The following is a 27,817-nucleotide window of genomic DNA, read 5'->3' as shown; positions in this document are numbered from 1 at the left end:
CCAAGGGCACAAAGTGAGTCTGTGCAGAGCCAGGAATAGGACCCAGGCGTTCTGACTCCAGTGCTCTGCTTTGACCATTAGACAGTACGTAACCATGGGATACTGCAAAACATGTCTTCTCTGTGGGACTAGCCCATTCGCAGTGATGGGCCATGACCTCCACAGCTGGTTGTTACCCTCCAGCCCTCTGAACGATTTCAACTCCTCTGAGACAAGCATTGCAAACAGGAACTGGGAGTGCGGACAGGCTGCTGCGGCATGCAGTGGAAGAGAGAGCGTTAACTCGCTCTCCAAAACGTAATGGGAGCTAGTGTGGCCCTTGTATGCATAGCCTCTTCCCCTCTTCATAAAATAGTTCTGGAGTAAGAGAGCAGAGTGTGCTCCAGAGGAGCTGTTAGCAATCAGCCACAGTGTGGTGTGTCCTTGCTAATGGGGCCACTAGCAGGACTGAGACCTTAATGTTGATGGTGTGGATCAGCTGTTGTATAATGGAATCTTGCTACTTCAGTATTCCAGATGTGTAACCTGTTTGGGGACTGTTTTTGCTGCAGCCCAGTCCAAGAAGTCCTCATAGCGGATCTCACATGTGTGTGCATGTGCTGGGAATGTATTCGTGGGCTGTATTTATTAATGCCACGCTGAGGTTGAGATTGGAGCTTCTCGGAAGTCATATGAGGTTCCCAGAGCAGCTGTAACTCGGCGCACCTGGATGTTACAATGGGATCTTTCATTGCATGACAGTCATAAGACACGGCGTAATGTGATGTGTGAGAGAAAGTTGGGTTTGAATGCAAACGTTAGCTCCCCTTGGGCTCCTGTTTTATTAGCTCCTCCCAAGGTAAGCAGAGTCCAGCTTGGTCAGTGCTGCAGAGGGAACCTTGAAGAAACATGTCTAGCCTCCGGTTGGTATGTGCTAAGTGGCACTCTTTCCTTCTGAGCCTGTACTGTATGCAGGGAGCCTATGACATGGCGGGGAGAGGTGCTGTGCTTCCATCTTGGCAGATATGTAAAACGCAAAGGCTGGAACTACAGAACCCAGGAGACTCAGAGGAACAGCTGAAGAATAATGTTGTGTTGAAATTTGTCCTAGGATATTTATTGGTGTCGTGCAATAAAAGGTTTTATTGACCCTTCCTTGACAATATTTGCATAACTGTTTGTCTGATTTCCTGCTGATAAAGCCATGATGATGTGTCCTTGCCTGCTGACGCTCTTCACTGACCAATGAAATGCAGCCGCTTCTGCGATGGATCATGTCAGCTGATTGCCAGCTTGCAGCTGCGATACACGTGTTCTTGGGTGGGGCTTCAGGCTGAGGGCTTGGATTCTAATCCTGGCTCTGCTAGTGATTTGCTGTCACCTTGGCCATGTTGCTGCACGTTTCTCTTTCTTGGTTTCTCTCTTTGTAAAATGGGGATAATGCTACCTTTGCTTTGAGACCTAAGGATGAAAAATGTGATAAGTGCTTATTCATAGAATCATAGAATCTCAGGGTTGGAAGGGACCTCAGGAGGTCATCTAGTCCAACCCCCTGCTCAAAGCAGGACCAAACCCAACTAAATCATCCCAGCCAGGGCTTTGTCAAGCCTGACCTTAAAAACCTCTAAGGAAGGAGATTCCACCACCTCCCTAGGTAACCCATTCCAGTTCTTCACCACCCTACTAGTGAAAAAGTTTTTCCTAATGTCCAACCTAAACCTCCCCCTCTGCAACTTGAGACCATTACTCCTTGTTCTGTCCTCCTCCACATCCTTCTTCCTCATCCTCGCCCTACATGCTTTGGATTCTCTTGTCATTTACCCCACTGCCTCTCTGTTAGCAAATCCCAGTGCTACAGGGATGAGGTCATGTTCTGCATTTTCCCATGCGGTGTGTGCAGGCCGGCTATTTGTTCTTTGATATGTGCACCCAGATGGGGTCCTCATTGCATTCCACACATGCTACTGCATCAGGTGCTGGTCTGGGGAACATGCATCTTGTAGCCTGTCACTTAGGTAACACACACACGCCAGAGCTGGAGGTGGCTCGCAGCTGCCTCTGGGAGCGACGTGTGATCAGAGTTTATGGAACAGCCTCTGTGTTTGAGGATTTGAGTCCTGCCGAGTTTGATTTGAGTGGGTAAAAAGCAGAGCCCAGTTGGAATGAGTCTGTTCCCTCTGCCTGGTCGTGGTACACTGACTATATACAACACAGGAGGTGTCTCATACCTGTTATATGCTATTAGGTAACATTTCCTCTCCTGCAGTGCTGCGGTGGAGACTCGAGCCAAACCTGCCCTGGGCTGCTCTGATGGAACTCCTGCTATCTGCTTCCTCCGGTGTTCTAAGGCGTTCATATTTGTCGGGGTGAAGCTGGGATTTGCTAGGGGGAACGGCTGCTGTACTCTGAGGCAGGGCCGGCTTTGGGAAGTGCGGGGCCCAATTCGAACATTTTCGGTGAGGCCCCAGCAGGGATGACCTTAAAAAAACCAAAAAGTAAAAAAAGCGCCTTTCATTTCTTCCATGTATTATTTACTTTCCATAACTATATAAATAATAACACAATTATATATTATGTACATTGCATCATATATTATAAATATCAAGTTGGTTAAGAGGAACTTATTGTACACCTCAGGCAGGGCAGGGGGTGTGGGGCTGGCTGGAGACGGGCTGGCTGTGGGAAGGGCAGGGGGTGCGGGGCTGGTGCAGGCAGGGGATACAGGGGGTACGGCCCACCTTGTACGGTAAGTGCCCCCTTCTCTTCCCTCCTCCACCGGGGTAGCAGCAGCAGCCTGGGGCTCGGGGGCTATTTAACGGGCCCGGGGCTCGCCTGCTTCTACCTCCCTGGCCCTTTAAATAGCCGAGGGTGCCCTAGGGAAGCAGTGGGGCTCCAGCGACTATTTAAAGGGCCGGGGCAGTAGAGGCAACGGGAGTCCTGGACTTTTTAAATAGCCCCCAGAGCCCCGCAGCCCTACCCCAGGGCTCCAGCAGTGGGGCTCTGGTGGCAATTTAAAGGGCCTGTGGCTCCAGTCCCTGCTGGGAGCCCCAGGCCCTTTAAATTGCCCCCTGGAGAAGCCGGGCCACCCCGGTGCGGCACACAGGCTCTTGCCGGTACACGGTACCGGGGCTTGGGTGCGGGGCCCGATTGAGGGGAATCGGGTGAATCGGCCTAAAGCCGGCCCTGCTCTGAGGAGTAGGCAAAGGAGGCCGGCTCAGGTTGCTTTGCTCACGTTGTTGTATTTATCTGGAATCCTTGCAAACAGTGCTCTATGGATACGTACCTTCCACGTGTATGTTGCACTCCTGAGTTGTTTGCCATTGAGACCTGGATGGCTGCACGTTTCCCTTAAGGGCTTACCGGTGATCTGGTCACCCCCTTGTTATAGACTCTTTACTTTGATGGCTGTTTGGTGTTCATGTGAAACTAATGGGTTTCTTTCTTCTAGTGGCACAGGTCCACGTCCTTCTCCTTTGCCTCCCTTCACTCCAGTCTTGGCAGGAAGACCAAAAGGAATGAGTTGTGTGTTCGGAACTCCTCCAGATTGGGGTCCCTCCCGGGCTGGATTGAAACATATTAGAGCAGGGCTTTGTGGGGGCGGGGAGGTGGAAGCTGGCACTGCTGAGGCTTTCTGGCTTTCATTGCTCTCTGTCCATCCATAGGACAATTAAACTCCAGTGATGTCACTCTGAAACATTCCAGCAGAATAAATAAGCTTCCCTGCCAGGTGAAAATCTGCTATGCGAGAGCCACTGGAGAAGAGCTAAGCTGTGGGGTAATGGCTAGCCTGGGCAGGGGGCCTGGTTAACAAGATCATCCTCTCTTTGACCTCCTGACGGAATGGGCAGCTGATGGCAATGCAACAGATCTCATTCTAATCATGACTGTCACAAAGGTACTGGATTGTAGAGCGGGGGAAGCTTGCTGAGTGATCCGAGGAGCGCTGCCTAGTAGGGTGGATAAATGGCTGGCTCACAAACAGGTTGTTGGATTGGGAGGATGTGTCAGGTGGCTCAGGATTCACATACTTGTCTAATGACCTTGAAGGCGAACTATGTTTCTGGCACTCTTCAAGCAGGGCGGTGTAGTAAACATAGATGATTCTATTTAAAAATCCGGGGAGGGGAGACACTGCAGTGGCACCCCATTCGGAGCAGGGAGATAAGGTTTGATGGGGAGGAGTGAGCCAGGGAAAGAACAGCTCTCAGCGGAGACATAGGATTAGAGTCATCCAGAGCTCCACTCCCAAGGAGAATGAGGATGGTGATGGGCAATAAACTGACTGCATCCCACCGCTTCTCTTCTGGAAAGGCCAGATACCGCTGTGAGAAGCTGGCCTCTTTTCATGCTGCACCTGGGCTGCTCAACCCTCCCTGCAGAGGAGACACCTGCTGGTTCTTCTTTGGCTCTTACCTGTGTTTCTAAACTGGCTCTTGCAGTAACAGCTCTGTGATGAACGTGACCTCTAGATTAGCATCTGATGAGCTTTGCATGCCTCAGACTCATCGGGTCATGCAACACCCTCTGAAGTAGGTACGCGATGATGATGATGTTGTTTGTTGGATCTGTTTTACAGATGGGGAGCCAGAGGCAAAGAATGGTTAAAAGACTGGTCCAAAGTGATTCAGTGGCCAGCTGGGTGCAGGAGTCTTGCTCTAATTACTAGGGGTTACTGCCTTCAGTTGCTGACAAGAACAGCATGCAATAGCATGTAAGTGGGGTTGCAAGTCTTACGAAAATCTAAAAGTGGGAAGCGATGTTGCATGTCCCATCAGACTCCAAGGGGAGGACGCAGAGCAATAGGAGTTCGGAACTCCTCCTGGAGGTCAGCTAAAGCTGGAATGGCTCATGAGGTCGTTATAGCAACCCCATCAGAGATGAGGAAGGTGAGACAAGATGGCTGTGGATGGTAGTTAGGGGGAACCTTGGCCTACTGAAAGATGCTTTCTCCCTCACTGGTTTGTAATCTCCAGAGCAACAGGGCTTCCGTGGTTTCCCTTAGCAGGCTAAGTTCCAGTCCAAATAGACCCTGCTGTACCTTTGCCAGGACTCACAATGGATGCCTATGGAACACATGCATCCGACAAAGTGGGTATTCACCCACGAAAGCTCATGCTCCAATACGTCTGTTAATCTATAAGGTGCCACAAGACTCTTTGACCAGGAACCTTGTGTTCCATAAAAGCAGCAATCAGCTGAGGCCAGCAGTCCGGACAGGTCCCCATCCTCTCTAGTGCCATGGCTATTAACTGATTGCCTTGCGGGGGGATCTTAGCATCAGGATCCACACAGCATCACTGACGCTCCATGCACTGAGATGCTAATACATTACCAGAGACGCAGCAGACGCTGCACCGGGACTGGGCCTGCAGGTCTCCGCAAGAGCAGCCTGTGGGTGCAGGGAAAGGAGGGGTGCGTGTGGGTAAAGTTTTATGCCTAGGATCTGGTTCTTTTATATCCTCTCTTAAACGTCCCAGAGCAGCAGAGGTCTGTGTCAGCTAGAGGAAGCCCCACGGGCCAAGACCCGAAACTTACCAGAAGAATCCAGGAAATTCAGTTCAATTTGTTTTTCCTTGGGGCTGTTAAATGTGCCGTGCCCCTTTGATGAACTAGGTACGGCAGAGCACCCGCCCTGTTTGTTGGAATCTAAGCAGCCAGGAGGCACAGCAGGACGTGTAGTTATTGCTGTGACAGATTAATATACGTAAACATCCTCTTGAGAAGACTAGGCTAAGCCATCCCGGGCTGGACATTTTCCAAATCAGTCAGTGAGTCTTGCAGCTTGCTGCTTACGGGTGGGGATGCTGCATCTCACCAGCAGCACAAATGGCTTTGAGTTTCAGGCACCAGATGCCCCCCTGCTAATCTCAAGTAGCAGCTTCTGTTTCTGCTCAAGAGCTGGGATTGGTAGCATCGTCCAGGGTGAAATTACAAGCCCTGCGTGTGGGTTCTGATGGGATGGCTCTTAGTTGAACAATACTAGATCACGGTAGCAGGAGCAATGGAAGAGATGGAGGGGGAATGATCTGTTCAGAGGTTGAATTCACAGCTCAGCCGGTGTGCGGTGAGATGCATGGGGACATTCGTGTCCTATAACTCCCCAGACTCAGCACAGTGGGTTCTAATGGCTCTGAATACAAGGCCTGGTCTACACTGAGGGGGAGGGGGGAATCGATCTAAGACACGCAACTTCAGCTACGAGAATAGCGTAGCTGAAGTCGACGTATCTTAGATTGACTTAGAATTACTTACTTTGCATCCTCGCGGCGCGGGATCGACGGCTGTGGCTTCCCTGTCGACTTTTCTTCCGCCTCTCACCGAGCTGAAGTTCAGCAGTTGACAGAAGAGCGATCGGGATCGATTTATCGCGTCTACACTACATGCGATAAATCGATTCCCCGATAGATCGCTCGCTACCCGCCTATCTGGTGGGTAGTGTAGATGGACTTCAAGAAGCAATTAAGTGATGCACAATTTACTCCTGAGGGGGTTCTGCACCAAAACGTTAAAAATTCTGCTCACAATATTTTAAAATTCTGCAAGTTTTATTTGTCAATAAATAAATGCAGAGGCTCCAGCATGGCAGTGGGGAGCATAGGCCACTGGCTGCATGAAAGTGGGAGATCACCCTGCAGCCCCCCTACCACCCACCCCTGGGACACAGACTCAGCGGTGAGGCTGCACCCGACCCTGACACAGCACAAGACCTGGGCCTGCCCCGGAAACACCCTGGGGCCCTGTGCCTCTGCACCAGGTGTGGGGCAGGCAGACTCAACCAAGCAGGATCCAAGTGTGGAGGGGTTCAGTGTGGGGGGATCCAGGTGTGGGGTGAGATGGTTCTGTGTGGGACAATCTGGATGCAGGCAACTCAATGTGGGGTCAAGGTGTGGGAAGATCTGGATGCACAGAGGCTCATTGCGGGTAGGGCAATGAGACCCGGCAGGGGCTTCCAGGTGAAGGTGGTTGGGGCTCAGCGGAGGGGACTGGGTGTGGGGGGCTCAGCTGGGAGGTCTGGGTGCTGAGGGAGTGGGGCTGGGTCGGGGTCTGGGTACAGCTAGTTAGAGGTCAGTGGCATGGGGGTCTGGATGTGGGGGCTCAGGGTGGTGCAGGGAGGTGGGACTCGTCAGGGTGGGGAGATCAGTGGGGGTAGTTTGGGTAAAGAGGTGGGGCTCTGGAGGCAGGGGGTCTGGGTGCAGGGGGCTCCACATGCAGGGGTTGAGGTTCAGTGGGGTTGGGGTATGGGGTGAGGCTTGGCGGGGGTGTCTGGGTATGGGAGGTCTGGATACACGGGGATTAGATGGATGAGGGAGCAGCTCCTGGTACAGTGATCCCTCCTCCCACAGGTGAGGAGCGATGGGGGCAAGAAGCAGGGGTGGATGCTGTGCTTCCTGCAGCTGGGGGAGGTCTAACACAGCCCCAGCCACTCCTTTCAGGGGAAGAGGAAGTCCTGTCCTCTCCTGCCTCCAGCTCAGCCGGAACTAGCAGCTGATCCCGGCTCAGGATAGGAGTCACTGGCTGGGGTGTCCCCAGCCCCACAGTGTTTTACCTCTCCACCGGCTGTTCTGGGTGCCTCTCTATTAGAGAGAATGGTGCATGACTGCTCTTGCAGCTTCCCTGTCAGAAAGTCAGTTTTCTGCAGGGAAGCAAAGAAATCTACAGAGGACATGAATTCTGTGCACTGCAGTGGCACAGAATTCCCCCAGGAGTAACAATTCCCCATATGCCACTGTACTAAGTCCTTCTTCTGTCTCTTGTCTTCCTTTGATAGGGGAAGGAAGAGTGGGATTGCAAAGCCCCACCCTGCGGAGGTGCTGCCATCTCGGCTTTGGAATGAGGGGACGGATGTAAGTAGAGTCCTTTTTCCACCCCACCCCCCCCAACTGTTCCTTGTATTCTTTTACTTTTCTCCAAAGGAAAGGAGGGCAGAGCGATTCAGCTGTCACTATTGGCCACTGTGTGCGCTGAGTGCTAGGACAGTGGTTCTGTAAGGGACCCTGTTCTCTCTTAACGCTATGGGAAGGGCCAGGAGGTCATGACTCCTGTTCATGGACCCCTTGGGTTGAGAACCCCTGCACTGGGGAATAGCCAGTAATTGTGTTACCTGGAACAAAGACCCATATGTCCTGCAAAGAGAGCATCCCAACCGCATGCTTTTCTTCCAGTAACTTTTGATCCTCTTCAAACATGGGCTCTGGGTCTGTGGGGCGTGAAAGCCAGCCCTGCCCTCAACCCTCCCTCCGAACTCCAGGCTGATCTAACCTGGATTTGATCCAATGCCCATGCATTGACCCGCTGGTGCAGGTACGGCTATGTTCACATGTGACCGCAGAGACACCCCCCCCCCCCCCGGCCTGTTCCACGTGAAAGTGATTTTACATGTTTTGCTCTGTGTGGGGTGTAGTCAGATTCTGTGCAGGCTGCATGGTCTGTTTCTGAGTAACAGGATCACAGAGCTGCCCCTTGAGGATGCATACGTGAGTGTTCTATGCAATTTCAGGTCAGATTAGTGACTTGCTGGGAAACGTAAACCACGAATCTTGTTCAGGGCTGCCGGGGCGGGGGCGGGGGGAAGTGGGGCAATTTGCCCCAGGCCCTGCAGGGGCCCCCAGGAGAGTTTTTCGGGGCCCCTGGAGTAGGGTCCTTCACTTGCTCCGGGGACCCCGGAAAACTCTCATGGGGCCCGGGCCCCAGGAGCTTCTTCTGCTCTGGGTCTTTGGCGGCAATTCGGCAGCAGGGGGTCCTTCCGTTCTGGAAGATACAATTAACTTAGGTTTGAACAGAGACTGGGAATGGTTGGGCCATTACACTATTTGAATCTATGTCCCTGTGTTAAGTGTCCTCACACCTTCTATGGGTCATCTCAATTATCACTTCAAAAGTTGTTTTTTGTTTCTCCTGCTGATGATAGCTCATCTCAATTGATTGGCCTCTGACAGTTGGTATGGCTACTTCCACCTTTTCATGTTCTCTGTATGTATAAATATCTTCTTGCTGTATGTTCCATTCTGTGCATCCGATGAAGTGGGCTGTAGCCCACGAAAGCTTATGCTCAAATACATTTGTTAGTCTCTAAGGTGCCACAAGTGCTCCTGTTCTTTTTGTGGATACAGACTAACACGGCTGCTAGTCTGTACTGGATAGGATGACCAGACAGCAAGTGTGAAAAATCGGGAGTGGGGGGTATTAGATGCCTATATAAGACCAAGCCCCAAATATTGGGACTGTCCCTATAAAATCGGGACATCTGGTCACCCTCGTACTGGATCTCTTTGCTGCTTGCATGAGATGAAATGCTCACAAGAAGGGGTGAAATGCACCATGTCTGTGGCTGTGCAATTGTGTTAGCTGATGCCTGCACCACCACCCAAGTGGAGGTGGTATAAGGGAGTGCTCTCTCTTGTTATTTTGGGGAAGGTCCCCTGCTTTTGACATGTGACGTAGTGCACTGAGAACTGTGAGCAGAGAGAGGAGTCTAAAGGGTAGGTGGAGATGACTTGGGTATTCCTCTTTCTCCTTAAAAGAGAATGAATGTAAGGTCTGGGTGTGTTGGGCTTGGAGAGGAGGGATGTGATCCATGAAGGGTCCTAGCATTTATCTCTGGTTTGGAAAGCTGCGATCTTCTGGGAATTAACTTAGCAATGAAATGCAATGGAAGGATGTTTTGACTTCCTGACACCTGTAAGCAGCATCGTGTACTCTTGACTCAAACCTGTACAAGGTTGGGAGGAGTGGAGGAGATGTATGTTCTTGCCAGATCAGTTTAATTATATGTACCTGACATGAGGCGGGACAGTAGAAATATCTTTTTTTTTTTAATTGACTTGTTCTCTTTAAAGGGTAAGTTTGCATTTATTAAAGCTGCCGCTTGCCCATATAAACTACTCCGGGATAAATGTTGTCTCCTTGATGCTTCTCCAGAAGACGCTACCTTTGAAAGCCCAACCTTAGGGTGTCGCTGATTCCCTCCCCACAGAAATCTCCTGGGTTCCACCCAGTGAGCATCCTTCTTACCCTCACGTAGCATCAGGGAGAAGGGCTGTGAACTCAGGATGGGAGCATTCTTCCTTGGAGCTGGCCGGGCCTCCTGGTTCTTTTGCCACCAGCCCTCTCCCTCTGAACTGAGGCAAGTTCAGCTCAGTCCCTGGTTCCCAACTTGCTTGGAGGTCAGGCTCCCACCTAGCTATCTCCTGCCATCCCACGGAGTGAAACTGATCTGGCGTGTGTCTTTCTGATCCCTGAGGCATGCGGTGTTAAGTGTAAAGGCTTTTCTGTCAGGGCTTAAACCCAGCTCAGTAACAATCTCTCTTGCTGCCATCCCGAGTATTCCGTTGCGTTACAAGCTGGAGAATGCCAGCATTGTGAGGGTTAAACACCAGCTGTTCCTTCTTTGCGGGGAGGATAAATGTTTGGCATCCTTGGTCCACAGATCCGGAACTGGGGGGTCGTGTCCGCCCGTCTGCTACAGACAAGCTGCTGCGGCCAATCCACACAGGCCTGTTCAAATCGCTGTGTGTGTCTCTCTGCTGTGAAATATCCCCAGTGGATGACTCCCAAAGCCGTACAGGCCAGCCTGTAAACAGGGCAACAAGGCAACAGTGATAAACACAAAGGGAGTCTCCAGGGGCAGGTGGAGAGACAAGGTAACCGGAGTCCCTGCGTAAACACCTGCCTGGCTGGAGGCGTGCGGCGATTAAGAGGACATCCCTCAGGATTAGTGGTGTTTGAGGTGCAGGTGGTGAAAGCCACAGGTAGGAGAAACCACACGTCTGTCTAGGAGTGCTGCAGGGGATCGCTGTGGGCGGCAGGGAGATGGGATGGTGATTGTGAAGGCCAGACCCTGGCTTGGAGCTGTAGGAAATCCACGCAGTTACAAAACCCCAGGTAGTGCGGGAGGGGCAGCTTTATAGTAGGGATCACCTCGATCTGCTTTTCGTCAGGTGGCCAGGTCTCTGTATGTGCTCTGTAGACCCTCCTCCCCCCCAATCCAAGGGCTAAATTAGTCATTCTCTAACCTAATCCTTGAGTATGACCCGTGTGCCAGGGTCTGTTAGCCCATGACCCTACCCCCAAAGAGTTTACGCCTGGTAAGGACTAATCAGCCACACTTTTAAAAGTGGCCTCTGATTTGGGGAGCCCAGCTTGAGATCCCTCTGTGAGGTGCTGAGCACCTGCATTTCCCAGTGACTTCATCTGGAGTGGCAGGGCGTTCAGTGCCCTGAAACAGGGCTGCCCGGGGGGGCGGCAAGTGGGGCAATTTGCCCCAGGCCCCACAGGGTCCCCCCTGAGAATGTTGGAGGCTTCCCCCTACCTCCACCTTCCCCCATCCCCCGGTGCCTCAGCGCACCGCGCCCAGGAGCGGCCCTGGACAGAGCTAACGTGGCGTGGCTCCAGTGGGGCCTGAGCTGCTCCCGCTCAGAGCCACGTGGTAGGGGGGTGGGGCTGCGAGCTGTGGCCGAGTGGAAGGACCTCAGGTCCCGCCGGAGCAACGCCGCAGCAGAGCTGTCCAGGGACGCTCCTGGGCGTGGCGCGCTGAGGCTCTGGGAGAGGGGAGAGGCGGGGTAAGTGGCATGGTAAGGGGGCTGGGACCGGCGGGGTTGGATAAGGGGCAGGGAGTCCCGGGGACAGTAAGGGGACAGGGAAGGGGGCAGAGGTTCTGGGGGGAGGCGGTCAGGGGATGGGGAGTTTGGATTGTGGGCGTTCTGGGGGTCTGTCAGGACTTGGCGGGGGGGTGGATAGGGGTCGGGGCAGTCAGGGGACAGGGAGCGGGGGGGGTTCTTGGGGGATGGGGTCCCAGGATGGTGGTTGGGAGGTCTGGGGGGGGCAGTCAGGGGACAAGGAGCAGGATGGATCGGGGATTCTGAGGGTGGCAGTCGGGGGGCAGGAAGTGGGTGGGGGTCGGATGGGGGTAGGGCCAGGCTGTTTGGAGAGGCACAGCCTTCCCAACCCTAAAGCTCATTCAGCAGTTTGAGGCTTGCAAACAGCTATTTAACACAAAGAGCCAAGCTGTTATCTTTTCCCTTAGGGCTACCATCCCTTTCACTTCTCAAATGCCAAATTATAGTCTACATTTAATTTCAGTGCCACAGGGAGATTCATGTCAGGGGAGGGTAGCTTCATTTAAAATTAGCCACTTTAGATTAACAATGATAGAGCCAAGAGAACCATGGGGGAGAGATCACATGAGAAGAGCAATATCCTACACCACCTACCTCCTTCCCAACCCTACAAAGAGAGAGACCCCCCCCCGGCCTCTGCATTCCCCGAGGCTCCAGAAGGGTTAATTCAGTGGTTCTCAAACTTTTGTACTGGTGACCCCTTTCATATAGCAAACCTCTGAGTGTGACCTCCCCGTATAAATAATTTTTTTTTAAATATATTTAACACTATTATAAATGCTGGAGGCAAAGCAGGGTTTGAGGTGGAGGCTGACAGCTCGCGACCCCCAGTAATAACCTCGTGACCCTCTGAGGGGTCCCGACTCCCAGTTTGAGACCCCATGTGTTAATCTAATTTTAGCACCCTGTGTCCATTCACATGCATGTGCTATTTTGAGCATTTCAGATTTCACAACGTAGGCTCATCCCAGATTCTGGAACAAGCTCGAATGCTCAGTTCGTGGAGTATGTACATAAACTATACTAAAGACAAACCCACAGTAACTGTCTCCAGTTTGTGAGGGACTCCATGGAGCCAGTCTCTAGGAAACAGATAAATTCCTGGAGGTTAAGTCCATTAATGGCTATCAGCCAGGATAGGTGAGGAATGGTGTCCCTAGCCTCTGTTTGTCAGAGGGTGGAGATGAATGGCAGGAGAGAGATCACTTGATCATTACCTGTTAGGTTCACTCCCTCTGGGGCACTTGGCATTGGCCACTGTTGGTAGACAGGATACTGGGCTGGATGTACCTTTGGTCTGATCTAGTATGGCCATTCTTATGTTCTAACCTAAATGAACCCAAAGTTATGGAGACAGATATGAGTCAAGGAAGCCAGCAGAGTATCAGAAACCTGGAAAAATCTCTGATTGGATGGGCTCAGGCGTTTGGTCACAAGCTGAGGTGGTTCAAAAGTTTGGGATTTTTTTTTTTAGCAGAATTTTTTTATTGTTTCTTTAAACAATCAAACACAGCAAGCAGCAAATATTTGGCGACACACTTCTGAAACCCCAAACCATGTTCAGGTTTTGGCAGACTAATTTCAGCTTTTCAATTAAAAAAAACCACAACACATTTTGAAGGAAAACAGACAATGTCCATGATTTTTTTTCTGCTTTTTAAAAACCCCTAGTTTTCGATCCAAAAAAAGTCTTGACGGAAAATATTTGGCCGGCCCTTTTAATGAGCTTTAGTGCCTTTTAGCACAAGCTGATGCTGAGAACCAGTGATACCTTGTAAAGGTGACTTGAAAAGACGTTTTTTCAAAACTGGGTTTGTGCCGAGATGTGGAAGGTTTTTAAATGTTTATTTTTCCAAGGGCCGCCCTGGGGTGGGAGTGGGGGGGCAAGTGGGGCAATTTCCCCCGGGCCCTGCAGGGGCCCCCCCAAGAATACAGGATTTTATAGTATTGCAACTTTTTTTTATGGAAGGGGTCCCTGAAATTGCTTTGCCCCAGGCCCCCTGGATCCTCTGAGTGGCCCTGCCCTGAAAATCACATTCCACGTGTCTCCCACTCATTGCTTAATGTTCCCTGGCTGGAGTCCTAATAACGGCCCTGATCCTCCAAACCCACTCGGTAGAGTCCCTCCGCAGTCAATAGCAGGTATGTAAACACTGGCAGAGCTGGAATGAGAAACAGCCTGAATACCCTGTCCCAGAGACCAGGGTTGGTCTGGCCATTAGATGGAAGTGCCTTCTCATCACGCCCCCACGAGCAGGGAAGTATTAGCTCCCCACTTGATACAGAACAAGGCAGAGAGGGATGTAAGAGCCAGATCTTCTAAGGCCTCTAAAGAGGCAGATAGGCACTGTTGAAAATCACCCGAGGCTCCTAAATGCCTTTGAACATCTGGCCCAAGGTCCGGGCAGGGAATTGGGGTCCCACGCTGGCTCCCACACTACAGCATCACCTCTTCTGTAACGCTCACAGAACCAAGGTGGGGGAGGTAACAGCTTCTATTGGGCCAACTTCTGTTGGTGAGAGAGAGATGCTTTCGAGCCACGCACTTCCCTCCCCCACCTTGTCTCGCTAATATCCGGGGACCGGCACGGCTACCCCACCACATGTTATCTCAAACGGGGTGAATGGGAAACAAAGAATTGTGGTTTGTTTGGGGAGCACTGGGTGTCCGTCCTGACTAAATAACTAAATTTAACAATCCTACGCGTGTGCAATGGGAATATATAAAAATACATCCCTGGTAGGATATATAGCAGAGGGAGAATAGCAACAAAATCCAAATTGTGTCTTAATAACAAGGTCCAATTATCGTGCAAAGAAAGACGTGGGTACATTCCAATCTCTGAAACGTAACAACAGACTAATTAATCAAACAGGAGCTGCCACCTTGCCATTCTGCAGAGCTAGTTTAGGACCTGGGAAATTGAGCTCAGCATCTGAAGGCATGGCAGACTCGGGAAATGCTCAGGATTCGTGTGAGGTAAGCTCAGATGGGTTTTTATTATTAGAACTACTTGGTTTTGTTATAAAGGAGCTGTGCTTGTTGACAGTGGTGCTTGTAGACTTTGACTTTAGAAGGTGACCAGCGATTTGGGGCGTCTCGGTAACTGGGTGTCTGACTTGGGACATGGTCAATAACGAGGCACACTTGAGCAGCTTGGCCTGCCTGTACCTGGGATGAATTTGTCAGGAAAGGTAAATGGGACATTGGCTCCTCCCACCTGCCCAGGTGCTTTTACAACTGGCAGCAGGAGTGAACACCTTTGGGAGAGCCAGTTATTCTGCAGTGCCCGCCCCCCGTGCAGGAGTTATCGAATCACAGAGACTGGAGAGACCAGATCCCCATTCCAGTAGCCTCATCTGTGTCCTTCACCCTGCGGTGCAGGGTTAGCCTCAGCACTCCAGCATTGGAATGTTCCAGTGGATTAAACCAAGCAGCCTCTGTTCATCTTCGGATCCCCCTCTGTGTATATCTGCCCCTTGCTGTTATACAGCAGTGAATTCCACTCACCAACTCCTTTCACTTGTGAGAGTGGCTACTAGAGAATTAGGGAGAAATCTACTAGCCTGGATGTATGCAGCTCTGGAATTGTTAGGAGCTTGTTTTCTCGGTATTGCAGCATTTAATTCCTAGGAGTCTGCTTTCTTCAGAGGCAGTTCGGATGGTGTGAGGCAGAGTTGATGCAGCTTATTGCAAAGGGGAGACTTGCAGGCTGCGTGCATGCTCACCCGTTCTGGTTCTGTTATTGTCCTGAATCTGAAAGATGTGAACAGAAAACTGTAGAATGATGGCTGCTCTTTGAGTAGTAAAAATATACAAGCAAGTTCAGTACTAGAGGGCTGCGTCCATGCTGTGAAAAGGATTTTGACAAATTGGAAAAGGATCAGAAAAGAGCTACAAAAATGATTTGAGGTCTGGGAATCCTCCCTTACAGTGAAAGACTAAGGGAGCTCAATCTATTTCGCTTAATAAAGAAGTTTGAGGTAATTTAATCTCTATGCACCTTGATGGGGAGATGATTTCTGATAGCGGAGAATGCTTTAATCTAGCAAATGCAGAGTGAGATCCAGTGGATAAAATCAGACTAGAAATAAGGTGTGGATTTTTAACAGCAAAGATGATTAACCATTAGAACAATTTTCCCAGGGATGTGATGGATCCTCCATTGCTTAAAATCTTCAAAAAGCTGCACTCCAATTCAGCCAGAAGTTATGGGCGTCATGCAGGAATCACTGGGTGAAATGCTAGGACGACTGACTAAATAAAGGGTCAGAATGGTTTCTTCTCGTCTTAAAATCTGAGTCTTTGAAAACAACAGCGAGGAAGGTGGTAGTTTTATTAGCAGGTGTTCTGAAAATTGGGCATATAGATGATTGTCGCTTTCCTGATTTGGAAACCAGTTCATCGAGACTTTGTAGGAGGGTTGAAAATTACAACAGAATAATGCAGTTTACTTCTCTATGCTATAGAGGTGGCCACTGGCACGTAGCCCTTTGTACAGATATAAACGTTGCATGTTTGTTTAATGCATGCAATAACATACAGAAGTGAAAATAATCTGTGAAAATGTTGCACCAATAACTAAACCTAGTGATTCACTTCTCCTGCCAGGTGCGGTCACTTCTCAGTGAAAACTGGCTGTGAAAGGTCCTCAGAGCATGACTAAGCCTTCCAGTCATCTTTACTCAAGATGTAGTGGCGGGATTTTTACTTGGACCCTAAATCACGTCCCCTAAATCCTTGGATGGTGATATATTGGTTAGGCAATACATGTTCTCACGTGTGCCCAAATCACATAATGAAACTGTGTACGTGGCCCTTTTGTCTGAGGATCTCAGAGCGTTCTACAAACAGTAATTCTCACTCTCCTTCTCTCTGCCTGGTGATGTAGGTATTATCCTCATTTTAGAGACTGGTAAGCTGAAGCAAAGAGGGCTTACGGCCCGAAGTGGCCACTGATTCTGGATGCCCAACCTGAGACACCTGGAGCCTGACTTTCAGCAGTGCTGAGCACTCTCAGCTCTTGCTGACTTTGGTCAGAATTGTGGGTGCTCAAAGTCTCTGCAAATTAGCCCTTGGATGCCTCCAATGGTGCACCCAAAATGAGTGGGCACTTCTGGAAGCGTGATCCAAAACGTGGGGCCTGAAGTCAGAGACATGAAGGGTACAGCTGGGATTAGAAGTTGCTAGGAGGTGTGGCTACTTCTGCTGTAATAAGTAGACTGTTCTCATGCTCTTTCTACCTGTGGAAAAGCACAGTTCATCCTCCTACTGTAATACGAGCCTATAGGGAGAGAGAGGGAATTCACACACCCCTTTGACTGAGTATAAGACTAGAAAAGGAGTTTGTTTTCTAAGAAGGGGAAAGGGAACCCTTTCTTCCCCCTCCCCAAACTACCCCAACACCCTTGGCAAATATAAAATGCTTCCTACAGACCTTCCCTTCCACATACCACCTCCTCAGCATTGGCCTTAAACTTGGCAAAGTTGTTGCTAGTGTACTAGGCACTAAATATTTCCATAAATGTATTTTAGCTAGTACAAATCCATTTTAATTTAGTACAAAATAAGACTCAAGCTAACACTGAGAAGTGTGGGTCCACCAAACAAGGGACATAGCTGTTATGATATTGACAAGCTAAAGTCCCTTGAAACACAGAAAGCCTTCACTCTGCAGTTAAAGAACAGTATCAGAGGGGTAGCCGTGTTAGTCTGGTTCTGTAGAAGCAGCAAAGAATCCTGTGGCACCTTATAGACTAACAGATGTTTTGCAGCATGAGCTTTCGTGGGTGAAGTAGTCCACTACTTGCATCTGAAGAAGTGGGTATTCACCCACGAAAGCTCATGCTGCAAAATGTCTGTTAGTCTATAAGGTGCCACAGGATTCTTTGCTGCTTTTAAAGAACAGGTTTCAGGCACTTGCAGCCCTGGATGAAGAGGAGGGGAATGCAGATAAGGAGATCAACACCAAGTGGAACAAAGTAACAGCAATTTATAAACAGAGCAGTGAAGCCTGTCTAGACTACAGGCAGAATAGGAGGAGTGGATTACACCCAGCACATGGAACACCATAGAAACCAGATGAGCTCTGAAGAAAAAAGTTTGAGACAAAATCCCAGAAGCTAAAGGACAAATACCACGAGTAGTATAGCAAGGCACAACCGAGGGGTCAAACGCCTTGTGATAGCAGACAAACGGCATCATATTGATGATCTGGCAACATAAGCAGAGGATGCAGCTGCTCATGGTAAACAAGGAACCTTCTACAAAATGATGCAGCTTATCAGTGGTAAATGGCAGACACCAACGAACACTCTCATCAGGAACAAACAAGGACACCTATTAACAACCGAAAGAGAACAAGAAATGCGCTGGACAGAGCATTTCAAAGAATTGCTGAACAGGGAGCCACCCAAAGAGGAAGCAAACGTCCAGGAGGCAGAAGAAGATCTTGATTTTATGTGCCTATGGCACATTCTGCGGGTGCATGGAATTCGTTTCCATATAATCAATGTCATCAAAAGCTTCTATTTCAACTTTACATGCTGTGTTGATCACAGTGAGCTCAGTTTTGAAGTCAAAACAGGAGTATGTCAGGGGTGTGTCATGTCTGCAATCCTCTTCAGCATTGCCATCGACTGGATAATGCAGTGTACAACAGAAGACATGCCAAGAGGCATTAAATGGACACCTTTCTCATCCCTGGACTTTGCAGATGATATCGCTCTCCTATCACAACCCAACACCATATACAAGAAAAAAGAATTTGACTCCGCACATTCAGCCAGCAAATTGGACTGAAAATCAAACGCAATAAGACCGATATCATGACCTTTAATATTGCCTCGCCATCACCAGTATGGATAGAGGATTATATTCTCACCAAAGTAGAAACATTCATATACTTGGGCAGCACCATCAGCCAGGACAGTGGACCAAGCCAGGACATCTGGAACAAAATCAGTAAAGCCAGGAACACCTTCAGGAGCCTAAATACAGTCTGGAAATCATCAAAATACAACACCAAAACCAAACTCAAGGTTTATCAGAGCTGCGTACTTTCAACACGACTTTATAGTGCAGAATGCTGGGGAATGAGAAAGTATGACATGTCCAAACTGTCTCCATTCCATACAACCTGCCTCAGAAAAATCCTCTGTATCTTTTGGCCCAGAACAATCTCAAACCAAGATCTATTGACACAGTGCAGCCAAGAGGACATTGGCAGATGGTGTTGGCGATGGATCAGTCGTGCTTTGGATGGAAACTGATTCTGTCACCAGAGTAGCAATAAGACGGACACCTGAAGGCAAGCGAAAATGAGGCTACCCGAAAACAACATGGCGAAAAGCTGTGGAAGCCGAGCTGAAAAACCTGGGGCACAGCTGGGGAACCATTGAAAGACTTGCCAGAAACACACAGGAGTGGAGGAGCTTCGTCACTGCCCTAAACGCCAGAGGAGTAATAGGAACATGATGATGATGACAAATACATTTTAGTTTGGTACAAAATAAGATGCTTCAATAACATCATAAATAAAAATGTTGTGTCCAAAATATCAAAACCAAAAAATGGTAACAAAGAGACATCATGAAATACGTAAGGTGGTGTGTAAGTTGTGTATTCCAGTTGTTTGTTTTAGCCTATAAAGGTCGGGGTACTTCAACATAATCTTTTGTGTGGCCTTGGGGACAGCAGAAATTCCCGCTGCGGACTGAACCAATCCTTGCTGCCAGGCACTAAAACTGTGCCTAGGGGGCAATAAACCTGGCCGAGTGCCTTTGCCGCCGAACTGCACCAGTAGCTTCGAGGCTGCCTTATCTGCTGTTAATAGTGATAAAATGGAAGCTCAAGGACAGAGGCACTGGGCAGCCTAAGCAATGTTACTGTGGCAACAATATTCCACCCTTCATCACTTAACACTGTGCAGTACTATCACAGTCTGCTGAGCCAGCTACCTGCTGGGACAGCACATGAAAAGAACACTCACACACAAGCCAACTGACAACAGCCTCGACCTGCTACTATGTGTGGGGAAACCACACGCTGCCTGGTGTTCACTAGGGTTTTACCTCTTGTTACCGTGCATTAGCTCACACGCAGTAAGAAAACACCTTTGTTCCTAGTGACGATGCACCCTAAATCCTTTCTAACCCCCTAGGGTTAAATCTCCTGTCGCATGTGCCCTGTTGTCCCCTCTCTCGGCTGTTTGTCTACATGCCTAAGTGCTAATTTCTTGGCTGGGCTATGCCCAAGAGATTAGTGTTAGTATTGCTAGGGCTGCTGCATATCTCCCCCCAGACTGTGGCTCTGTCTGGGCTGGCTGTTTGTAGCCAAACAAGACTGTAATGAATGTCGGAGTTCTCTCTAGTCAGGAACTTTTACATTTGTTCTGCACCGTCCCATCCCCAGTCCCTTATGGATACATTGTTCCTGGCAAAGGATTCCTGTGCTGACATGTGCTAATAGTGCTTTGCTATTGGGTTCAGTCCTTCCCTGTTTTCTTGTTTAAATAGCTAGCAAGTACCAATCAAAAGGTTAGGGAGATAAAACAACAGTACCTTTTAGTGCTACAGACTGAATCAATGCAACAGATGTGTGGCGAGCAGGAGCCGTGTGTGCATTAGTGGAGTCTTTTTTCCCCTGGATGTACCAGTAAAGCTATGAGCTCCTCTTAGTGGCATTAAACACTTCTTGGTCCATTTCGGTATTGAAGCTTGAAGTGTAGCAGGACCCAACCAGACTGTTTCACAGATCGCACAGTCCTCCTCTCCTGGTGTGTGTCTCCCAGATGGTTTGAACCCTGAGCACTCTTCCTTTCCTTGCATGGTACTGGAGAGGAGTTAGAATCATAGAATCTCAGGGTTGGAAGGGACCTCAGGAGGTCATCTAGTCCAACCCCCTGCTCAAAGCAAGACCAAACCCAACTAAATCATCCCAGCCAGGGCTTTGTCAAGCCTGACCTTAAAAACCTCTAAGGAAGGAGAATCCGCCACCTCCCTAGGTAAACCATTCCAGTTCTTCACCACCCTACTAGTGAAAAAGTTTTTCCTAATGTCCAACCTAAGCCTCCCACTCTGCAACTTGAGACCATTACTCCTTGTTCTGTCATCTTCTACCACTGAGAACAGTCTAGATCCATCCTCTTTGGAACCCCCTTTCAGGTAGTTGAAAGCAGCTATCAAATCCCCCGTCATTCTTCTCTTCTGCAGACTAAACAATCCCAGTTCCCTCAGCCTCTCCTCATAAGTCATGTGCTCCAGCCCCCTAGTTGTACTTTCAGAGGCAGCAGACCTCCTTCCCACACAATAGGAGCTGAAACATGGCCTTCTCCACTTGAAGCCAGACTCTCAGCTGACCTTGCTGGTCACCCACATGCGGAATTCCTCCAGGCTTCCCATTACGCTCCCAGCTCCTTCACTACCGCTTTCCCCAGGGCACTAACTGGCCATCCGCCTCTGTCACCGGGACTGGCCTGATCTGCTGAAGGAAATGAGTTGCATTGGTTTCCAAGCCTGCTGGTGTCGCATGGTACCAAAGCCAGCGCTGCAGGCCGGTGAACGTTGGAGGGGAAAGTGCACTTGGCTCGCAGGGTGAGCTAAGCAGAAGTGAGCGCTGTGGCTCTGAATGAGGACTGCGCATCACTGGATCATGGTAGGAGTTGGGATTGGGTGTGAAATTCAGCTGCTTTGAATGTTTTGAAAAGTAAATAGTCCCTGGGATACAGAATGTTCAGCCATGCATTTGTTTCACTTAATTAATTCCCTATAATTGCCCCCATCCCGCCTACAAATTAGCTAATTATCTTTAATTAGCTCTTTGATCACACTTGCGCTCTGGTTGTGTTTGGATTGCACGGTTGCCGCTTTGGCCGCTGGAATCTACTCTGTGACGGTGGCATCTCCTGGTTCCCGCAGGTGTCCCCTCCCCTGCCTGATGCCTCTCGCTCTTGGGCAATCTGATTTATGCCGAGTGTAAAATTCTGCTTTGCTCCATTTCCCCGTGTCACTCCTAGTTCCTGCCTTGGCGCCTGCAGCCTCCATTCTCGTTTCTTCCTGCTGTCGAGAGATTAAACAACCAAACAATTTGATTCTTGTCCCCAAAACGCACTGCTAGGCGCGGTTTGGCTAAAAGAGCGCGGTCAGACAGAACTACTAGGTCGGGCTAGTATGAAAGGGACATGCTGCGTTTAAGGACGGGCTGTTGAATTGGTCTGTGGCTTGTCTCAGGAAAGTCAGGGGGGAGGCGGCTGAAATGCAGAAACCTATTGCATGGAAATGGCTTTCGCTTACACCTCTGGCGTTCGGTCTCCTATGCAGAAAATCTGTTGTTCTGACAGTTCAAGATGGTCGCTGATGTTTCTCTGCTCCCTGCTCTCATGTCTAGTGATTGAGACTGTCAAAAAAATCACAGCAAGAACAGTGAGAGATGATTGTAATTTCTAGCTGCATATGTTCCCAAAACTTCCGCACCCCATCTGACAGCGGTGGTCTGTGGGTGCTCCGACTACTGAACAGATGGCGAAATGTGGATTTACGTGGCTAACTTTAGACACTTTGCTTGTGGGTGGGTAATATACAAACCCTCAGATGATGTAAATTGGCATGGAGTGATGCTGGTTTGCGCCAGCTGAGTATGTGGCCCGTGATTAGGCTTGTCAGAATTCAATTTTTATGATTGAGCTTGACAGATAATATTGATTTTTAAGCATTTATTTTTATTTTGATTGATTTTAAAATGGTCACAGTTGTGCAAAATTATTGCTTTAAGCTTTTTTTTTTTTTTTTTTTAAGATTTGTATTGATTTTAAATTCTCTCAGTTGTGGGGATTTATGGAGCGTCAGACAATGGAGGGGTCAGACAGTTATTATTTAACGACAGAAGATGCTGAGATTCAAAAAGTTAAAGCTTTATAACCGTTCAAACCCAACTGTCATCATCACATGTCAGAATTTTAGCTTTAAATCGAGCTCTCATACGTTCTCAAGCAGCATGTTTCTTTCTTTGCCTCTTTTTAAATTTTGATTCTCATCAGTGGGAATATTCTTTTCATTGGTTTGTGTGCGTATAGTGAACTTGATGTTTACTGATAAATCTGATCCCCCAGGTCAACCCGTTATGTATATTATTGGCATATTTTCAGGCTGTATGATTATATTGCTTTTACTTGATCTTGGATTGTTTGGTATGTCTCTAAACTAGTAATAACATTGTATCCGAGTCTAGCAAAGCACCAGTGTATTTTCTGTCTCGGTCATATCTCAGCTATATCCGAGGATGAAGTGATATACTCTCAATTGGATATGATACAAGAGCACTTACTAGGCTTGGCTAGAGCATAGGTGAACGAGGAGGCATTGCCTTTTCATTTAGAATTGGTCTAACAGGTACCTAATTGAGTTATGGGAGCTCATTAATTGCTTTTTTAGACATGTCTCACCTAATGTTCCCTCTTCTGCTGAGGCCTTAGCTGCACTGTAAAGGTCTCTTCCAATTTCTTGTAAACTGGACACACGACGGGAGCGCTAAATGTCTCCGACTGCTCACTAAATGGAAAAACAATAGAGAGAGTTTTCTCGAAGGATAGCTCTGACACTGGAGTTAACTTGAGAGCTTTTCCCCGGGTGAAGACGGGCTTGGCCGGAACTTCTCCCTTCCTTTTGTGATTACTGTAGACTTTGCCGGAGTCTGCCAGCAATACTCGTGTTCAGTAGAACTGCAAGAGGTTCTGTTGAAATTCATGGGACTACACAAGTGAGTACTACTCAGCATGAGTAAGGGTGGCAGAATCGGGCCCTTTGTGTGAGTGTCGGTGTGTGGAGGGGTTGGTCCGTCACTGCTAACTTTCCCGTTATGCTTGGTCTTGCAGTGAAGTTATAATGAAGAAAGATGGTGTGAGGTAAGGTGTGGCTCTGAGAGTCAGGTCTCCTGGGGAGCTTGGTAACATTTCTGGTTCTGCCACAGACTCATTGTATGTGATCTTTTAACGCGTGCACGGCCTTGGTGACCGTCCTCAGTGAGAATAGTGACTGAGCTTCTGTTGCATTGGGGCTGTTTGTAATGGCCAGGGTATGAGTCCTTCAGTGGCAAAGCTCTAAAGCAGAGGTCAGCAACCTTTCAGAAGTGCTGTGCCGAGTCTTCATTTATTCACTCTGATTTAAGGTTTCACGTGCCAGTAAAACATTTTCACGTTTTTAGAAGGTCTCTTTCTATAAGTCTATAACTAAACTATTGTTGTATGTAAAGTAAATAAGGTTTTTAAAATGTTTTAGAAGCGTCATTTAAAATTAAATTAAAATGCAGAGCCCCCCGGACCGGTGGCCAGGACCCGGGTAGTGTGAGTGCCACTGAAAATCAGCTTGCGTGCTGCCTTCGGCACGCGTGCCATAGGTTGCCAACCCCTGCTCTAAATCCATATTGAAAACTAGTTGCTGAGGATTAGCAACAAAATACATTGTGCACTTAAACCGTGCACACGATCTCTTGATTTTGGGGGCTAAGCCAACTGGTTCTCAGGAGTCTGCGTTTCCTTTGACGCAGCTAATCAGAGGCAGGTAAAGCAGAGCAGGGAGTGCCGGCAAAGGGTTGGAAATGTCTCCATCAACTGGTGCAGGAGGAACGGGAGCGGCCGGGCGGGTAAGTGAACGTGGAATTAATTCCTTCCCTTGATTAAAAAAATGTTCTATCTTGCTACAGTGGGCAGGACAAGTGGCAGATTTAGATTAAATCTCAGGAAAACCTTCCTAATTGTAAGCAAAGTAGGCCGGTGGAAGAGATGCCGTGGGAGGTCATGGAAGCTCCCTCACTGGAGGTTGTCAAAAGGAGGCTGGATAGCCCTCTGCCTTGGAGGGTTTAGACACAACAAATCATGCAGCTTGGCAGCCTAGATGAGATAATCCTTGTGGTCCCTTCGAACCCTATGGGTCTGTGATTATATCTCCACTGAGCGAGTGACACCTCACTCCCCTGGCATTGGCACAATTGCGTCTTTCTCTGTCTGGCTCTCTCTTGGCTTTGAGATCCTAGCAGTATTTTTTAACAGCCCTTTTTGGTTTATTGTGATGGGAAGGGAAATGCAATGAAGGCTTTTAATCAGCGCCATCCTCATGCCGGGCTGTGCTTTGCAACTCCCCCACAACTGTCCCTTTCCATGCTGATTGCAGGCTGGGTGCCGGCAGGTGCATCCTGAATTCAGCTGTGAAGCCGAGTCTGGAAGCTGGATGCATTTTATCTTCATGTTGGGTTCTGTGGAGGCTGTAGGCCCTCCTAAGGTGCTCTGCAAGAACGAGGCCCACACACAGTGTGAGTTATTGGCTTTAATGAAGGTAAAGTGACACACCTGCAACGGGGACTCCAAGCGTTGCTGTCACGGAGGCGGGGAACCCAGCGCCCCGGAGCTCGGCCTGGTACGGAGTCCAAAAGCAAGCACAAATCATGCTCATATTTATATAAACAGCAGCAAAGCAGCTTATGCATAATGCAATAGCGACTTTCCACCCTCCGGGGCCGCCCTCCTTGGCCAACAGCCTAGGGGCTTTCCACGCAGCGGTTCCAACCGGTTATGGCAGGTTGGGAACTAGCATGTCATGCCCTACAATAACCGGGCGCTGAGAAAGCAAAACTGCCTAAGCTAGGCCGTAACAAAATCTTCCGTAATTCCCTGTCCTCCTACACTTCACATGCCGCTGTCACCTGTGATCCCTTTCCCTGTCAGGTGTCTCCAGATCCACTGCTGGTGACCACTGGATGGCTGTTGTCAGTTGGCGTGTGTGTGTGTGTGTGTGTGTGTGTGTGTTCTTTCCCAGCTCTACGCAGATGGCTGGTTCAGCAGCCCTTGAGAGTACTACCCAGTGTGGTTAAGTGTTGGCGGCTGGAAAGTCGTTGCCTTTGTAGTGCTGTTCAGGCTGCTCAGTGAGTCTGTCCTTGAAGCTTCAGTGTTGTTAGTAGATAGGGCAGCGAGTTAGTTCTTCAGGCTTCGATATTACTCATAAAGCACAGTTCAGTGCCAAAGGCACCAGGCCAGGTTCATTGCCTCCAAGACACAGTCCTAGCACTCTGGCTCCATGGTTACAGGTACGCTAACACCTGAGTGCCCCGTGGCAAGGAACGGCTCGGTCAGCAGCAGGGCTCTCCACAAAGAACTAAGGGGAAGAACCCAGACATTATAGGCCAAAGCAAACAGCTAACCAGGCACAACTTACACTTCACCTTACGTAGCTCCCGACATCTGCTTGTTACCTCTCCTTGGTCTTGGCAGTTTGAATAAACAGCCCTCTTCATTGTGTTGTCAGACCATTTTATCTTGTACAAATACGTCCCAATCTAGTACTAGCTGGAATATATTTATGTAAATATCTAGTGCCAAGATAAATACCAGCAGCTTTGCCAGTTCGTACACGGGACAGTGATCTTGTGACCATCTGCTTTAATACATGGTCTGACTTTGGTTCACAGCCTCTGGTTCCGGCCTCAATTCTTGCACCAGGCCCAGTGCTCCAGGCTCTCTCTCTCCTACGATGGCTGCTTATTGGCCTTCATGAAATAATGTCTTAGTCCAGTTTCCAGTCAGATGTTTACATCACAGCCCCCATCCCTGCACCCCACAGCTGGCACTGGCAGTACCCCCTCATTGGCGATTTCCATAGATACCGACTAGAGCGTGAAGAGCTAGCCGTGCCTTGTGGGGTGAAGGGAAGCTCCCGTCTGGGGCTGAGGCACGCTGCTGGGTTAGCTAGCACTGCTGCCCATGCAGGACCTGCCCTAGGGAGAGAACCATGGTCACCATAGCTGTCTTCAGGACAACTCGGGGACGCAAGTGTGAGCTGGCATCCCAGGGTGTTTGTTCCTGTTCCTTTCCCTGTCAGGTGTCTCCAGATCCACTGCTGGTGACCACTTGATGGCTGTTATCAGTTGGCTTGTGTGTGTGTGTGTGTGTGTGTGTATGTGTGTGTTTTCTTTCCATGTGCTTTCCCAGCTCTACACAACAAGGAGTAATGGTCTCAAGTTGCAGAGGGGGAGGTTTAGGTTGGATATTAGGAAAAACTTTTTCACTAGTAGGGTGGTGAAGCACTGGAATGGGTTACCTAGGGAGGTGGTGGAATCTCCTTCCTTAGAGGTTTTTAAGGTCAGGCTTGACAAAGCCCTGGCTGGGATGATTTAGTTGGGGATTGGTCCTGCTTTGAGCAGGGGGCTGGACTAGATGATCTCCTGAGGTCCCTTCCAACCCTGAGATTCTATGATTCGATGATTCTTCATCAGTCGGGCAGGCAATGACCAATCCGGAGAGAGGAGCAACATCTGAGGATGAACATTCCTGGTTCCTCCTCCTCATCCGGTCTCCTTGGCTGTTCTGAGGCATCCAAGATGAGGGAAGTTCTGTTGCTCTCTTGGCTTTCCATAAAACCAGTACAGTGGTATGAGCACAAACAGGACGACGAGCTGTTGTTGTAGGCTGGGAAGTTATGGTGTTTCATCTGGTGGGGATAAATCATGGTTCACTGGAAATCAAAGGGCAAGAAAGGAAATGGATGTGGAGCAGATCCTGGGTGAAGTGTAAATGCCACAAGTGGGGATGCGGTTGCTGACCCAGGAACAGAATTGAGAAGAGTAAAACTAACCCGATGAAAGAGAATCGAGAGAGAAAAAATGTTGAATACTTGTCTCTTCAAAGCATCGGTCAAGTTGTGCAGCCTTTTGTGAGGGAGAGAAGTATCATCAACCCCAGTTTTACAGAAGGGGAAAACTGGGATGGGGGGATTGTATCTGGGAGTCAGACTGGGTCTGGGGAGGAAGGTGGTGGTTCTCCAAGCATAATAAAGGATATTTTATTTATTTTTATTTATCACCCCCTGTGATTTGCCAAATGGAGATGCTGCTCACTGTAGATTGTGCAGATGTACTCTGACCTCCGCTGCTTTCCTTGGGCTTGGTTTCCCTGCTTCACTATGCCCATGGCCCCAGCTAGGCTCCTTGGGCTTGGATCAGAAGGGAGGAGGGGAAGGGGCACATGCCCTTCCCCTCTGATTTGCTGCTTGCCTTGTACTGAGCATGCTCCGTCATGCTGCTGAAGTCCTCACTCTGCCCTTCCCTGCCCCCCTCCTGCCCACTATCGGTAGGCATGGGTTCTCTCTGGCTTGGATCCTTTGTGGTTGGAAGAAGAAAAAGAAGTAGTGGCATCTCCCAAATGCCACTCACCTGTGGCACGAAAATGAGACACCGCTTG

The 27,817-nt window shown here is 49.2% G+C and overlaps 1 protein-coding gene and 1 long non-coding RNA gene across 10 annotated transcripts in view; one reads left to right on the top strand and one right to left on the bottom strand.

The window, feature by feature from the left end:
* The window catches only part of ST3GAL4 (ST3 beta-galactoside alpha-2,3-sialyltransferase 4), a 157,899-nt gene that overhangs the window by 83,926 nt on the left and 46,156 nt on the right, over positions 1-27,817 (top strand). For 3 of the 9 annotated variants that reach the window (XM_039496157.1, XM_039496145.1, XM_039496152.1), the window contains one exon: positions 7,748-7,823. The exons of 1 other annotated variant lie outside the window; for it this stretch is intronic. Coding sequence is in view for 6 of the 8 variants with exons in the window: in XM_039496145.1 (XP_039352079.1) it covers positions 7,748-7,823 (76 nt within the window). In the remaining 2 variants the exon portion in view is untranslated. Of the gene's footprint in view, positions 1-4,461; positions 4,509-7,747; positions 7,824-10,405; positions 10,728-14,470; positions 14,575-27,817 lie in introns of those variants that run through there. 5 more of the 9 variants (XM_039496147.1, XM_039496149.1, XM_039496148.1 and 2 more) reach the window with 4 other exon arrangements.
* Positions 1,166-3,804, bottom strand: LOC120375492. The gene is made up of 3 exons (XR_005586576.1): positions 3,263-3,804; positions 2,208-2,457; positions 1,166-1,440 (listed from the first exon to the last, which is right to left on the bottom strand). It is a non-coding gene; the product is annotated as an uncharacterized LOC120375492 (long non-coding RNA).

Source organism: Mauremys reevesii, linkage group 12 (genome assembly GCF_016161935.1).
Source record: "Mauremys reevesii isolate NIE-2019 linkage group 12, ASM1616193v1, whole genome shotgun sequence".
NCBI classification, from domain to species: Eukaryota; Metazoa; Chordata; order Testudines; family Geoemydidae; genus Mauremys; species Mauremys reevesii.
The sequence above is the reverse complement of the archived record's forward strand: the minus strand, read 5'-3'. Positions and strand labels throughout refer to the sequence as shown.